General features: G+C 56.3%; 6 protein-coding genes across 6 annotated transcripts; 2 read left to right on the top strand and 4 right to left on the bottom strand.

The window, feature by feature from the left end:
- Positions 1-765: 765 nt before the first annotated feature.
- LOC309682136 (uncharacterized protein) lies at positions 766-1,173 on the bottom strand (the record flags this gene model as incomplete). Its single annotated transcript, XM_082496160.1, has 1 exon — positions 766-1,173. The coding sequence occupies one exon, from the start codon at positions 1,171-1,173 to the stop codon at positions 766-768; it is 408 nt and encodes a 135-aa protein (XP_082352286.1).
- A 3,268-nt stretch (positions 1,174-4,441) lies between these two features.
- Positions 4,442-4,849, bottom strand: LOC309682131 (uncharacterized protein; the record flags this gene model as incomplete). The annotated part of the gene is made up of 1 exon (XM_082496155.1): positions 4,442-4,849. The coding sequence occupies one exon, from the start codon at positions 4,847-4,849 to the stop codon at positions 4,442-4,444; it is 408 nt and encodes a 135-aa protein (XP_082352281.1).
- A 1,646-nt stretch (positions 4,850-6,495) lies between these two features.
- Positions 6,496-6,903, top strand: LOC309682140 (uncharacterized protein; the record flags this gene model as incomplete). The annotated part of the gene is made up of 1 exon (XM_082496164.1): positions 6,496-6,903. One exon carries the CDS (start codon positions 6,496-6,498, stop codon positions 6,901-6,903), a length of 408 nt encoding a protein of 135 aa, XP_082352290.1.
- A 2,043-nt stretch (positions 6,904-8,946) lies between these two features.
- On the bottom strand, positions 8,947-9,354 carry LOC309682130 (uncharacterized protein; the record flags this gene model as incomplete). The annotated part of the gene is made up of 1 exon (XM_082496154.1): positions 8,947-9,354. The coding sequence occupies one exon, from the start codon at positions 9,352-9,354 to the stop codon at positions 8,947-8,949; it is 408 nt and encodes a 135-aa protein (XP_082352280.1).
- Positions 9,355-10,968: 1,614 nt separating this feature from the next.
- On the top strand, positions 10,969-11,376 carry LOC309682139 (uncharacterized protein; the record flags this gene model as incomplete). The annotated part of the gene is made up of 1 exon (XM_082496163.1): positions 10,969-11,376. One exon carries the CDS (start codon positions 10,969-10,971, stop codon positions 11,374-11,376), a length of 408 nt encoding a protein of 135 aa, XP_082352289.1.
- Positions 11,377-13,823: 2,447 nt separating this feature from the next.
- LOC309682178 (uncharacterized protein) lies at positions 13,824-14,436 on the bottom strand (the record flags this gene model as incomplete). Its single annotated transcript, XM_082496202.1, has 2 exons — positions 14,337-14,436; positions 13,824-14,231 (listed from the first exon to the last, which is right to left on the bottom strand). Exon 2 carries the CDS (start codon positions 14,229-14,231, stop codon positions 13,824-13,826), a length of 408 nt encoding a protein of 135 aa, XP_082352328.1. The 5' UTR covers positions 14,337-14,436.
- Positions 14,437-14,460: the final 24 nt, after the last annotated feature.

Raw genomic sequence — 14,460 nt, 5'->3', positions numbered from 1 at the left:
ATGTGAAGACGTATATTTCTGCTTGAGAAAAGGACCACAAAGTAACAAATAAATTCAACGATATTTTTTTTCCTTCAAAAGCGGTCCCTTCCACTGGGGCTAATAGCTTCTTCATACCTGTTGTGTGTGACAACACAAGGGTGTCCATCACAAGCTGTTGAACCTCTCAGAAGCCCTGTTCACTAACCCGCGTGCCATCTGATATTTGAACACGGGGCTTAAGCTTCATTATTAACATATCCCTGGCCAAGATGGAAAATCAGAAGAGCGAACTCGTACAAAGCAAACAAAAGCCGGGTTATTTGTGCAAGGTGGGTTCTTTAATGTGGATGGAAAATGCAATAGACAGTGACAGCAGGAAACAAAACAACACAGAAACAATGAATTGGAATCAGGAAAATCCTAAAGCTGCAGTGAGGCACAGCCCAGGGCTCCAGCCCAGAGGTTTCCCCCTCCTACTGCAGGTTGGGGGTCTCAGACCCGGGCAGAGCAGGGCAGACGCATCCCGGGATGAGTACAGCTTCGCTGTGGGGCAGATAGCGAGGAGCTCTGGGAGGCAGTGCTGGGAACCCTAAAGCTGCCAGCTGGAGATCGGCAAGGTTGCTCTGTGCAAATAGGCAAGGACCATAAATTTGGCGTCGCTGCTTTGCCACAGCCTGAGCAGGGGCTGGGAGCTTCGTTCTGCATGTGGTGGGAGGGGAGAAGAGGTGCGGCCCAGGGAGACTGAGCGTAGATGCAGCATTGAACTCCACGGACTTTTGGGGTTTAGCAGGGCCCGCAGTTGCCACTGAGGTACCTGTGGCCGCGGCGCCAGCCACCATAGCCGCAGCTCCCAAGGCCTCCGTAGCCCCCATAAAGCCCATAGCCTCCATAGCCCCCATAGCCCCCAAGGCCTCCGTACACCCCATAGCCCCCAAAGCCTCCAAAACCACCTCGGCCTCCAAAAGTGCCACCATAGCCCCCTCCAACGCCGGGGGCTCCCGCTGAGCCAACAACGCTGTACTGCGGGAAGGAGCTAAGGATGGGCCCGGGGAAGGTGACCACCGAGGCCGGGGGCTGGATCACCACCGTGGAGTCGGGGCACTGGCGCACGCAGGGCTCGTTGGCGGTGTCAGCCAGCGGGGCCGGGGCGGCCACCCCACAGGAAGGGATGCAGAGGCTGGAGCAGGACATCTTTCAGGCAGGCAAGGAGTCCTGGAAAAGACACCAGGGATTAGGCAAAGGTGTGGGGAAGGGTCTGCATGGAGGGGGACAGGGAGAGATCGCCAGGAGGCTTCCAGGATCTGGACTTACCCAGTTGATGAGGAGAGTCAAGCGGAGGAAGGTGGATGGAGGGCTGTGAAGCCCTCAGCTCTTTTATACATGTCCCAGACTGCCTGGGGCATTGGCCAGGGGGCGGTGGCGGAAATCCCAGGTCATCGTGAGATCAAGAGGACAAGCTTCATGACACTGATTTCATGTGATGTGGGAGAATTATATGCCTCTTCATGGGGGACATTGGTGTACAAACGTGCCCTGGAGAAGAAAGAGGTGATGGGAGGGACAGACTGTGACACATCATTACATGAAAAACAAAATGCTGCTGATGTAGCTGTCCTGGCGACACCAATAAACCCCGATCTCTGCCTAATCCCTCCGCTTTGCTTCTGTGCCAGAATCCTGAGCATCTTGCAGAAATGCTTTGCAATCCTGCGTACAGCCATCATGCCTGTCATTACGTGTCTTTTATGAGCTGGTAAAATGGGGCACTGGGAGGTTGGGCAAAGGGAGAAGCCATCCCACCTGCTTGGGGCGGCTCCCATGTGCCCACCATCTCCCCGTGCTGGCAATGGTTGGGGGGCTCACACGGGCCTTTTGGGACATCCCCGAGCCTTGGCCATCTCCAGACCATTGCTGGCTATTTTTGGCTTGCAGGTCCCCTTGATGAAAATGCAAACAGGAGGCTGCTTGACAGGCCTGTGCCTGCAGAGAACATGGGCACGTGCAGCCTGCCTCGCTGCGGCTGCTCAGGCAGGCGGCCTTGGCACAACCCTTGCTGCCCCGCGGAGTAATGAAGACCCTCCAGAGAGAACTTGAGGAGGACCACGCTATGCTGTGCCCCACAGTACATCACTGAGGGTGGGGGCTGCTCCATGGCCCCCAGTGTAAACTGGCGCTGGTAATCCCAGGCTTTGAGGCGAGGCATGTGCTGGCGGTGCAGAGGATGCCAGACATTACCCTGCAGCCTCAGGGCAGCTTTTGTTGCGAAGTCTCCGGCAGCAGGGCTGCGGCGAGGCATAAAAGCTGTCATGGCCCCGGGCTTCCCTCACTTCACATCCCAACCGCCTTGACTCACCAGACATGGTAAGCTACCAGGCCTGCTCCTGACACTGGCCCACAGAGCTCATAGCCCTGGTAGGAGCCAGCCTGGGTGCTGTTGGTGCTACCGAGTTGGGGATGAGAAAGGTCCTTGCCGCTGCTGGGCTGAGGAAGGGCATTCCTTGCATGCAGTGTGGCCAGGACAACAATGCAACACTGAAGATTTCATTGGTGGCCACAGGGTGGTCCCAGTGCCAAAGCACTGCAGGATGGGTGGTGTTGTACTGGGCAGGTGCAAGAGGTGGTAGGAGGATGCAGGAGAGCAGGGCTGGTGTGTGGCAATGACCAGGAGGCATGATGTAGACCGTGCAGGGAAGCAGTGGGAGGATGTGGCTCAAGGTCCTCCTGGGCTGGGAGCACTGTGAAACCCTGTCCATGCCAGCAGGTACCCTAAACACAAGCTCTGCCTTATCTTGCAGCTTCACCTCCTGAACCAAAAGATGTCGTGCTCGTGATTAGGTGGGGTTTCTGCCACCACCCCCATGGCCAGTGCCCCAGACAGTCTAGGACATGTATAAAAGAGATGAGGGCTTCAGAACCCTCCATCCACCTTCCTTCCCCGAGTATCTTCTGATCTTGTAATCCCGGTACTACAAGGTTGTCTTGGACAGACAGTGTTGTGGCCGTAGCCATGAGGAGGGGCAGTGCGTCAGCACATTGGTCACTGCTGGGGATCTCAAGCTAAGATGTCTCATCCACAATGGTGAAACACAGAGGATGGGAGAAAAGGCAGCAAAATTTCAATAGCAGGCATTATTTTTTTCCACCGCTTGTATTGAAGTTTGCACCAGTTCTCTCTGTGGAAGTTTCTGTGTCTGAGCATCCCCTCATCTGCTCAGTTCCCCTTGCACTGTCTCTCAAACATCTACCAAGTCCTGGTTCATGTGGTTTACTCTGCATCTCTGCTGTGGGCACAGTTGTGGAAACGGTTCCTGGTGACACAATCACAGCTGCTACGGGTTGGTGCCTTGGTGCCTGTGTAGAAGTGTGAGCTACATTGTAGGCTGGTGTGTGGGGAAGAGCAGCATATGGCCAGCCAAGTGTGGTCCAGAGCACGGGGCTGTGGGAAGCTCTCCTGCCATTCCTGGGCAGAGCCTTGTCACCAGGCTGCAGATGAGTGACGTAGAGAAAGCGTGGAAGACCTTCTCTCCCACCAGTGGGGGAAGACAGCACCAGAAGTGCTCCAAGGAGGATTGGGAGATGGAAGAAAAAAGGGAGGAGGATGAGGAGGTGTGCAGGAGTGTGGACAGGGTAGAATCAGGGTATTTGGGGAAGTGGAGGGGTTTGCTCATCTTCTCTGTTGACCTGTGGCCATGGAAATGGCTCTGACCTGGGCCTTTGCCCTTGACATGGCCCCATTGGCGTCCCAGTCCCTGTAGACCTGGGGCTGCAGGCGGCCTGTGCGGAATGGCCAAAATTGGTGGCAAAAACACTGCTGGGCTCAACAGCTCTTCTTGGGCTGCAGCGTTCAGGGGGCTAAGGTGGAAAGGACAAGGAGGGCAAAGAGGGAGAAGCTGTTGTAGAAGATGAGGACTGTCCGTGCTCAGGATCACCCTCCTGCAGAGGGGTGTTATACCCAAGGGCTCTCAGGAGGAAGCCGGGGAGCTCCTCCAGATACCCCTGGCAAGGCCCTGGGTGGGAGCTGGATGGGAGGCTCATGGGAACTCAATGCCACTTGGGGCACTGGGTATGGAGGAAGAATGAAATAAACACAAGGGTCGACATTGTGATGCAAGACAGCTTTTATTGTAGTTGCAAGGGATGAGGGAATTGGGAGAAGAGCAGGGCCTTGGCCAAGGGCAGCACACATCTCCTGGCTGTAGGCACAGCTACAGCGAGCATCAGCCCTGATGCAGGAATTTGCACCCAGCATGGGGCTACATCTTCAGGTGGCTGTGGGTCCTGGAGTGAAGCTCAAGTGGGGAAGGAGGAAGGCAGAGTTAGGGTCCGAGCAGGTACAAGCTTTCCAAGCTCTGGAGCTCAGCAATGCCAAAGAGATGTCTTTTCTTCGGGTGCAATATTCTGATGTGCCAGGGGCTTTTCCATAGCTCTCCTTCCTCTGTGGCCTGACCCAGTGCGGGGCTTAGCAGGGGCCGCAGTTGCCACTGAGGTACCTGTGGCCACGGCGCCAGCCGCCATAGCCGCAGCTCCCAAGGCCTCCGTAGCCCCCATAAAGCCCATAGCCTCCATAGCCCCCATAGCCCCCAAGGCCTCCGTACACCCCATAGCCCCCAAAGCCTCCAAAACCACCTCGGCCTCCAAAAGTGCCACCATAGCCCCCTCCAACGCCGGGGGCTCCCGCTGAGCCAACAACGCTGTACTGCGGGAAGGAGCTAAGGATGGGCCCGGGGAAGGTGACCACCGAGGCCGGGGGCTGGATCACCACCGTGGAGTCGGGGCACTGGCGCACGCAGGGCTCGTTGGCGGTGTCAGCCAGCGGGGCCGGGGTGGCCACCCCACAGGAAGGGATGCAGAGGCTGGAGCAGGACATCTTTCAGGCAGGCAAGGAGTCCTGGAAAAGACACCAGGGATTAGGCAAAGGTGTGGGGAAGGGTCTGCATGGAGGGGGACAGGGAGAGATCGCCAGGAGGCTTCCGGGATCTGGACTTACCCAGTTGATGAGGAGAGTCAAGCGGAGGAAGGTGGATGGAGGGCTGTGAAGCCCTCAGCTCTTTTATACATGTCCCAGACAGCCTTGGGCTTTGGCACAGGGCGCAGTGGTGGAAATCCCAGGTCATCATGAGATCAAGAGTACAAGCTTCATGACACTGATTGTGATGAGAGACAATTAAATCCCTCTGCAATGTGGACATTGCACTGTTACTGTGCCCTGGAGAAGAAAGAGGTGATGGGAGGGACAGACTGTGACCCATCATTACATGAAAGACAAGGCACTGCTGCAGCTGACTTCATGGCATCAATAAACCCTGATCTGCCCCTAATCCCTCACTTTGCTTATGTGGAAGAATCCTGGGCATCTTGCAGAAGGTTGCTGTGCTCAGCCATGCTACACTCAGCAGAAGCCCAACCATGTGCCCAGAGCCCGCAGTGCCCAACATGCCTGTGCCTTTGGGGAGCGTGGCCACGTGCAGCCTGGTGCTGTCTGGGTGCTCGGCCAGTATCTCCTGGCACAGCCCTCAAAGCCCAGTGTAGAAATAAAGTCTCTCCAGAGAGCACTCACAGGGACCATGCTCGCAGACATCAGGCTGAAGGATCTAGCAGTAACCCGGTGCCATTCTTCTTCTGCTCCGCCACATATGTCCCCACTCTCAGAGGTCTCCTATGCTCTATCCCACTGCTGTATCTATCATGTCTCTACTTGCCCCCTGTGCATTTGGTGTTTTGTCACGCACAGGATCCATCTCCTCCACTCTTTCTCCAGAGTTAAGTGAATCCAGGACCTAAAAATCCCAATGTCCTCCAGAATCTTGGAGGTGGGCAAGTAATAGAGGTGTCATTGTACACCAAGACTGAGATGCACAGCTGTTGCAGGAAATCAGAGATGGTGAGAATTTGGGAGTGAATCAGAGCAGGTGGGATGGCTTCTCCTTTGCCCAACCTCCCAGTGCCCCATTTTACCAGCTCGTAAAAGGGATGTAATGACAGGCATGATGGCTGTACGCAGGATTGCAAAGCATTTCTGCAAGATGCTCAGGACTCTGGCACAGAAGCAAAGCGGAGGGATTAGGCAGAGATCGGGGTTTATTGGTGTTGCCAGGACAGCTACATCAGCAGCATTTTGTGTTTCATGTAATGATGTGTCACAGTCTGTCCCTCCCATCACCTCTTTCTTCTCCAGGGCACGTATGTACACCAATGTCCCCCATGAAGAGGCATATAATTGTCTCACATTACAATTGGTGTTATAAAGCTTGTCCTCTTGATCTCATGATGACCTGGGGTTTCAGCCACCACCCCCTGGCCAATGCCCCAGGCAGTCTGGGACATGTATAAAAGAGCTGAGGGCTTCACAGCCCTCCATCCACCTTCCTCCGCTTGACTCTCCTCATCAACTGGGTAAGTCCAGATCCTGGAAGCCTCCTGGCGATCTCTCCCTGTCCCCCTCCATGCAGACCCTTCCCCACACCTTTGCCTAATCCCTGGTGTCTTTTCCAGGACTCCTTGCCTGCCTGAAAGATGTCCTGCTCCAGCCTCTGCATCCCTTCCTGTGGGGTGGCCGCCCCGGCCCCGCTGGCTGACACCGCCAACGAGCCCTGCGTGCGCCAGTGCCCCGACTCCACGGTGGTGATCCAGCCCCCGGCCTCGGTGGTCACCTTCCCCGGACCCATCCTTAGCTCTTTCCCGCAGTACAGCGTTGTTGGCTCAGCGGGAGCCCCCGGCGTTGGAGGGGGCTATGGTGGCACTTTTGGAGGCCGAGGTGGTTTTGGAGGCTTTGGGGGCTATGGGGTGTACGGAGGCCTTGGGGGCTATGGGGGCTATGGAGGCTATGGGCTTTATGGGGGCTACGGAGGCCTTGGGAGCTGCGGCTATGGCGGCTGGCGCCGCGGCCACAGGTACCTCAGTGGCAACTGCGGCCCCTGCTAAGCCCCACACTGGGTCAGGCCACAGAGGAAGGAGAGCTATGGAAAGGCCCCTGGCACATCGTCACACAGCACCCGAAAGAAGGACATGCCTTTGGCATTGCTGAGCTCCAGAGCTTGGAAACCTCGTACTTGCCTGGGGCCAAGCTCTGCCTTCCTCTTTCCCCGCTTGAGCATCCCTTCAAGACTCGTTGCCTCCTCATGACAGAGACCCACACTTGGTGCCTACTCCTGCAGCACAGCTGATGCTCGCTGTAGCTCTGCCCACTGCCAGGAGACAGGGGAAGACCCTGGCCAGGACTCTGCTCTTCTCCCAACTCCCTCCTCCCATGCAACTACAATAAAAGCTGTCATGCATTGCAATGTTGACCCCTGTTTTTCCTTGATCCTTCCTTCTCCTTTCCCTCTCCCCCCAAACATCGGGACATCTCAGAGTGGGCTGCATGAATCTCCCACAGCAGTGCCCTTGGAGCCTTTGGGCAGTTTGCTCAGTGTGTTACAAGTGATGAGGAGAGTCCCAGCTGGGTCTCGTAGAGCACGTCCCACTGAGCTTTCTCTGGTGTATCACCAGCAATGAACACAGCACATTCCCAAAGCCCACTTCAGAAATGTGGAAGTGCCAGAGGTGTCTTGCAGAAGCTCTTCCAAATCCGCTGCAAAACCTTAATGCCTGGCATCCCCTCCCTTTATTGCCTTCTTCGTGGTCACATGTGGAGGTGCAGGGAATTGCAGAGACAAACAAGGCATGTACAGGGCTGCTGGCCATGCCCCTGTGCCCAGCTAGAGGAGGGGGCCACTGGGAAGGGATAAGATAGACACAACTAAGTTTCCTCTCAGAGACATGATATGGCCATGGGTGTTGAGTGACATGAGCACAAAGCTCTCAGAGCAGGCGACTGGACTGCCTACCCTCCCGATTTCTCTGCTAAGTATCTTCTGATCTTGTGATCCCGGCACTGGAAGGTGGTCTTGGACAGAGAGAGTTGTGGCCAGAGCCACGAGGAGGGGCAGTGTGGTAGCACATTGGTCACTGCTGGGGAGCTCAAGAAAGATGTTTCATCCATCCTTATATCTACCCAGGTCCCCCTTGCACTGATTCTCAGCCATGTGCCGTGTCCTGGTACACGTGGTGTGTCCCGTGTGTCTGCTGTGGGCACAGTGGTGGAAACTGTTCCTGGTGACACAATCACAGCTGCTATGGGTTGGTGCCTTGCTGCATGCGTGGCAGTGTGGTCTACTTTTTGGGCTGGTGTGTGGGGAAGAGCAGCATATGGCCAGCCAAGTGTGGTCCAGAGCACGGGGCTGTGGGAAGCTCTCCTGTCATTCCTGGGCATGACTCCATTGGCATCCCAATCCCTGTAGCCCTGGGGCTGCAGGCGGCCTGTGGGGAATGTCTTACTTGGGCTACAAACTCACGGCTAGGCCCAATAGCTCTTCTTGGGCTGCAGAGGGCAGGAGACTAAGGTGGGGAAAGGTGGGCAAAGACGGAGAAGCTGTTGTAGAAGGAGATGAGCGTGGCATTGCTGTAGGCAACTGGCTTGTGTAAGAATGTGCTCTCAAGGATAGGCAGGAGGAAGAGAGGTGGCTCCAGCAAGTTCCATGTGTGGCAGCTACTGGGAAGTCTTAGGGAGCCAAATATGCCACTGGGGTATTGGGTATGGAGAAATGATGAAGAAAAAACAGAATTCAACATTGCAATGCAAGACAGCTTTTATTGCATTTGCAGGGGAGGAGAGACTTGGGAGCAGACAGAGTCCTGGCCAAGGGCAGGTCACATCTCCTGGCTGTGGGCAGGGCGATGGCAAGCAACAGCCATTCTGCAGGAATAGGCAGTCAGTGCGGCTCTCTGACATCAGGAGTCAGGGAGCTTTGAAGGATGATGATGAGGGCAGAAGGAAGGCAACGGTGGGTTCAGAGAAGGCACAACAAATCGAGGTTCTGGCTCCCAGCAGTGTCGAAGGATGTCCTTCCTTTGGGTATCGTGTCGGGATGTGCCAGGGGCTATTCCAGAGCTCTCCTTCCTCTGTGGCCTGACCCAGTGTGGGGCTTAGCAGGGGCCGCAGTTGCCACTGAGGTACCTGTGGCCACGGCGCCAGCCGCCATAGCCGCAGCTCCCAAGGCCTCCGTAGCCCCCATAAAGCCCATAGCCTCCATAGCCCCCATAGCCCCCAAGGCCTCCATACACCCCATAGCCCCCAAAGCCTCCAAAACCACCACGGCCTCCAAAAGTGCCACCATAGCCCCCTCCAACGCCGGGGGCTCCCGCTGAGCCAACAACGCTGTACTGCGGGAAGGAGCTAAGGATGGGCCCGGGGAAGGTGACCACCGAGGCCGGGGGCTGGATCACCACCGTGGAGTCGGGGCACTGGCGCACGCAGGGCTCGTTGGCGGTGTCAGCCAGCGGGGCCGGGGCGGCCACCCCACAGGAAGGGATGCAGAGGCTGGAGCAGGACATCTTTCAGGCAGGCAAGGAGTCCTGGAAAAGACACCAGGGATTAGGCAAAGTGCAGGGAGGGGTCTGCATGGAGGGGGACAGGGAGAGATCGCCAGGAGGCTTCCAGGATCTGGACTTACCCAGTTGATGAGGAGAGTCAAGCGGAGGAAGGTGGATGGAGGGTTGTGAAGCTCTCAGCTCTTTTATACATGTCTCAGACAGCCTGGGGCATTGGGCAGAAGGTGGTGGCGAAAACCCCAGGTAATGATGAAATCCACTATAAAGCTTCATGACACTGATTTCTAGAGAATTATATGCCTCCTTATCTGGGACAGTCATGTGCTACCTCCCTGGAGAAAAATTAAGTGATGGGAGGACAGAACTTGACAGGCCATCACATGAAAGTCAAGGTGTTCCTCTACCACCTATAATTATAATTGTTTCTCTAATCCTCATTTTTCCTACCTAGAAGAGTCCTGGGCATCTTGCAGAAGACTTCTGTGTTCATCCACACCACACGCGGCAGAAGCCCAGTTGTAAGCCCAGAGCCAGCAGTTACAAACGTGCCTATGCCTGTGACGAGCGTGGCCACATGCAGCCTGGTGCTGTCTAGGTGCTCAGCCAGCATCTCCTGGCACAGCGCTCAATGCCAGATGAGTAATCAAGCCTCTCTAGAGAGCACTCAGGGATGACCACGCTCACAGACACATTGCCAAGGATGCAGAGAGTGTCCCCTTCCTCTTTCTGCACTTCAGCTCCGCTCTGCACATCCACCCTTCACACAAGACCTTGCTGCCTGATCTCACTGCTCCCCACCGTGCCCCCATGTATATGGGTCTTCACACCACAGAGCAAAGAGTGCCCCTGCTGTTCGCATGGCTATAAATTGGGGAGACCCAAATACAGCCCTCAAGTACAGCCATGGAGATGGCCAAGGCTGAGGGATGCTCCTAACCTGTTTCCTCAAAAGGCCCCCAGCCCCCATGGGCACTGGCAGGTGGTGGGCATTTGGGAGTCACTGAGAGCATGAGGGATGGCTTCTCCTTCGCCCAATATCCTGTTGCCTCATTTTACCAGCTTGTAAAAGGGATGTAATGACAGGCATGATGGCTGTACACGGGATTGCAAAGCATTTTTGTAAGATGCTCAGGACTCTGGCAAAGAAGCAAAGTGGAGGGATTAGGCAGAGATCGAGGTTTATTGGTGTTGCCAGGTCAGCTACATCAGCAGCATTTTGTGTTTCATGTAATGATGTGTCACAGTCTGTCCCTCCCATCACCTCTTTCTTCTCCAGGGCACGTTTGTACACCAATGTCCCCCATGAAGAGGCATATAATTCTCCCACATCACATGAAATCAGTGTCATGAAGCTTGTACTCTTGATCTCACGATGACCTGGGATTTCCGCCACCGGCCCCTGGCCAATGCCCCAGGCAGTCTGAGACATGTATAAAAGAGCTGAGGGCTTCACAGCCCTCCATCCACCTTCCTCCGCTTGACTCTCCTCATCAACTGGGTAAGTCCAGATCCCGGAAGCCTCCTGGCGATCTCTCCCTGTCCCCCTCCATGCAGACCCTTCCCTGCACTTTGCCTAATCCCTGGTGTCTTTTCCAGGACTCCTTGCCTGCCTGAAAGATGTCCTGCTCCAGCCTCTGCATCCCTTCCTGTGGGGTGGCCGCCCCGGCCCCGCTGGCTGACACCGCCAACGAGCCCTGCGTGCGCCAGTGCCCCGACTCCACGGTGGTGATCCAGCCCCCGGCCTCGGTGGTCACCTTCCCCGGGCCCATCCTTAGCTCCTTCCCGCAGTACAGCGTTGTTGGCTCAGCGGGAGCCCCCGGCGTTGGAGGGGGCTATGGTGGCACTTTTGGAGGCCGAGGTGGTTTTGGAGGCTTTGGGGGCTATGGGGTGTACGGAGGCCTTGGGGGCTATGGGGGCTATGGAGGCTATGGGCTTTATGGGGGCTACGGAGGCCTTGGGAGCTGCGGCTATGGCGGCTGGCGCCGTGGCCACAGGTACCTCAGTGGCAACTGCGGCCCCTGCTAAGCCCCACACTGGGTCAGGCCACAGAGGAAGGAGAGCTATGGAAAGGCCCCTGGCACATCGTCACACAGCACCCGAAAGAAGGACATGCCTTTGGCATTGCTGAGCTCCAGAGCTTGGAAACCTCGTACTTGCCTGGGGCCAAGCTCTGCCTTCCTCTTTCCCCGCTTGAGCATCCCTTCAAGACTCGTTGCCTCCTCATGACAGAGACCCACACTTGGTGCCTACTCCTGCAGCACAGCTGATGCTCGCTGTAGCTCTGCCCACTGCCAGGAGACAGGGGAAGACCCTGGCCAGGACTCTGCTCTTCTCCCAACTCCCTCCTCCCATGCAACTACAATAAAAGCTGTCATGCATTGCAATGTTGACCCCTGTTTTTCCTTGATCCTTCCTTCTCCTTTCCCTCTCCCCCCAAACATCGGGACATCTCAGAGTGGGCTGCATGAATCTCCCACAGCAGTGCCCTTGGAGCCTTTGGGCAGTTTGCTCAGTGTGTTACAAGTGATGAGGAGAGTCCCAGCTGGGTCTCGTAGAGCACGTCCCACTGAGCTTTCTCTGGTGTATCACCAGCAATGAACACAGCACATTCCCAAAGCCCACTTCAGAAATGTGGAAGTGCCAGAGGTGTCTTGCAGAAGCTCTTCCAAATCCGCTGCAAAACCTTAATGCCTGGCATCCCCTCCCTTTATTGCCTTCTTCGTGGTCACATGTGGAGGTGCAGGGAATTGCAGAGACAAACAAGGCATGTACAGGGCTGCTGGCCATGCCCCTGTGCCCAGCTAGAGGAGGGGGCCACTGGGAAGGGATAAGATAGACACAACTAAGTTTCCTCTCAGAGACATGATATGGCCATGGGTGTTGAGTGACATGAGCACAAAGCTCTCAGAGCAGGCGACTGGACTGCCTACCCTCCCGATTTCTCTGCTAAGTATCTTCTGATCTTGTGATCCCGGCACTGGAAGGTGGTCTTGGACAGAGAGAGTTGTGGCCAGAGCCACAAGGAGGGGCAGTGTGGAAGCACTTTGATCACTGCTAGGGATCTCAAGCGAAGATGTCTCATCCAGAATTGTGAACACAGAAGATGAGACAAAAGGCGACAACATTTCAAGAGCAGAGATTTTTTTTTTCACCGCTTGAACTGAATTTTGCACCTCTTCTTGTCTTGTGGAAGTTTCCCTGTCTGGACATCCCCACATCTGCTTTGTACCTGTGACACTGATTGTGATCCATACACCAGGTCCCTGTTCACGTGGTTTTCCCATTGTGTCTGCTGAGGGCACAGTGGAGGAAGAGATTCCTGGTGACACCATCACAGCTGCTGTGGGTTGGTGCCTTGCTGCATGCGTGGCAGTGTGGTCTACTTTGTGGGCTGGTGTGTGGGGAAGGGCTGCCAAAGGCCAGCGAAGTGTGGTGTAGAGCATGGGGCTGTGGGAAGCTCTCCTGTCATTCCTGGGCAGAGCTGTGTCCCCAGGCTGCAGGTGGGTGACATAGGGAAAGCCGGAAAGAGCTTCTGCTCAAGCAGTTTGGGCAAGGCAGTTCCAAAAGTGCACCAAGGAGGAGGTGGAGATGGAGAAAAAACAGGAGGAGGATGAGGAGGTGTGCAGGAATGTGGAGAGGATGGAGTCATGGCAGTTGGGGAGGTGCTGGGGGCTTCTACCCCTGTCCCCTAGGGACCTGTGACCACCCAGGTGGCCCTGACCTCGGCCTTTGCCCATATGGTGCCTCCTTTCGATTTCCAATACCCACAGTCCTGGGGCTGCAGGCAGCCTGTGGGGAACAGCTAGAACTGGTGTCAAATATACTGCTGAGCCCAGCAGCTCTTCTTGGGCTGCAGCGTTCAGGAGGCTAAGGCAGGAAGGACAGGGAGAGCAAAGAGGGAGAAGATGTAGAAGATGAGGACTGCCCGTGCTCAGGATCACCCTCCTGCAGAGGGGTGTTATACCCAAGGACACTCAGGAGGAAGCCAGGGAGCTGCTCCAGATACCCCTGGCAAGGCCCTGGGTGGGAGCTGGCTGGGATGCTCATGGGAACCCATGATGCCACTTAGGGTATTGGGTATGGAGGAAGGACAAAATAAACCTAAGGGTCGACATTGCAATGCAAGACAGCTTTTATTGTAGTTGCAAGGGATGAGGGAACTGGGAGAAGAGCAGGGCCCTGGCCAAGGGCAACACACATCTCCTGGCAGTGGGCAGAGCTACAGTGAGCATCAGCCCTGAGGCAGAAGACGGCACCCAGCATGGGGTTGCGTTGTCATGGGAAATGAGTCCTGAAGAGATACTCAAGTAGGGCAGGAGGAGGGCAGAGTTGAGCCCCAAGCAGGCAGGAGATGTCTATATTCTGCAGTCCAGGAATGCTAAAGGGATGTCCTTCTTTCGGGCGTCGTGTTGGGATGTGCCAGGGGCTTTTCTGGAGCTCTCCTTCCTCTGTGGCCTGACCCAGTGTGGGGCTTAGCAGGGGCCGCAGTTGCCACTGAGGTACCTGTGGCCGCGGCGCCAGCCGCCATAGCCGCAGCTCCCAAGGCCTCCGTAGCCCCCATAAAGCCCATAGCCTCCATAGCCCCCATAGCCCCCAAGGCCTCCGTACACCCCATAGCCCCCAAAGCCTCCAAAACCACCTCGGCCTCCAAAAGTGCCACCATAGCCCCCTCCAACGCCGGGGGCTCCCGCTGAGCCAACAACGCTGCTCTGCGGGAAGGAGCTGAGGATGGGTCCAGGGAAGGTGACCACCGAGGCCGGGGGCTGGATCACCACCGTGGAGTCGGGGCACTGGCGCACGCAGGGCTCGTTGGCGGTGTCAGCCAGCGGGGCCGGGGCGGCCACCCCACAGGAAGGGATGCAGAGGCTGGAGCAGGACATCTTTCAGGCAGGCAAGGAGTCCTGGAAAAGACACCAGGGATTAGGCAAAGGTGTGGGGAAGGGTCTGCATGGAGGGGGACAGGGAGAGATCGCCAGGAGGCTTACGGGATCTGGACTTACCCAGTTGATGAGGAGAGTCAAGCGGAGGAAGGTGGATGGAGGGCTGTGAAGCCCTCAGCTCTTTTATACATGTCCCAGACTGCCTGGGGCATTGGCCAGGGGCCGGTGG

Source organism: Vanellus vanellus (genome assembly GCF_965231255.1).
Source record: "Vanellus vanellus genome assembly, chromosome: 27".
NCBI lineage: Eukaryota > Metazoa > Chordata > Aves > Charadriiformes > Charadriidae > Vanellus > Vanellus vanellus.
The sequence above is the reverse complement of the archived record's forward strand: the minus strand, read 5'-3'. Positions and strand labels throughout refer to the sequence as shown.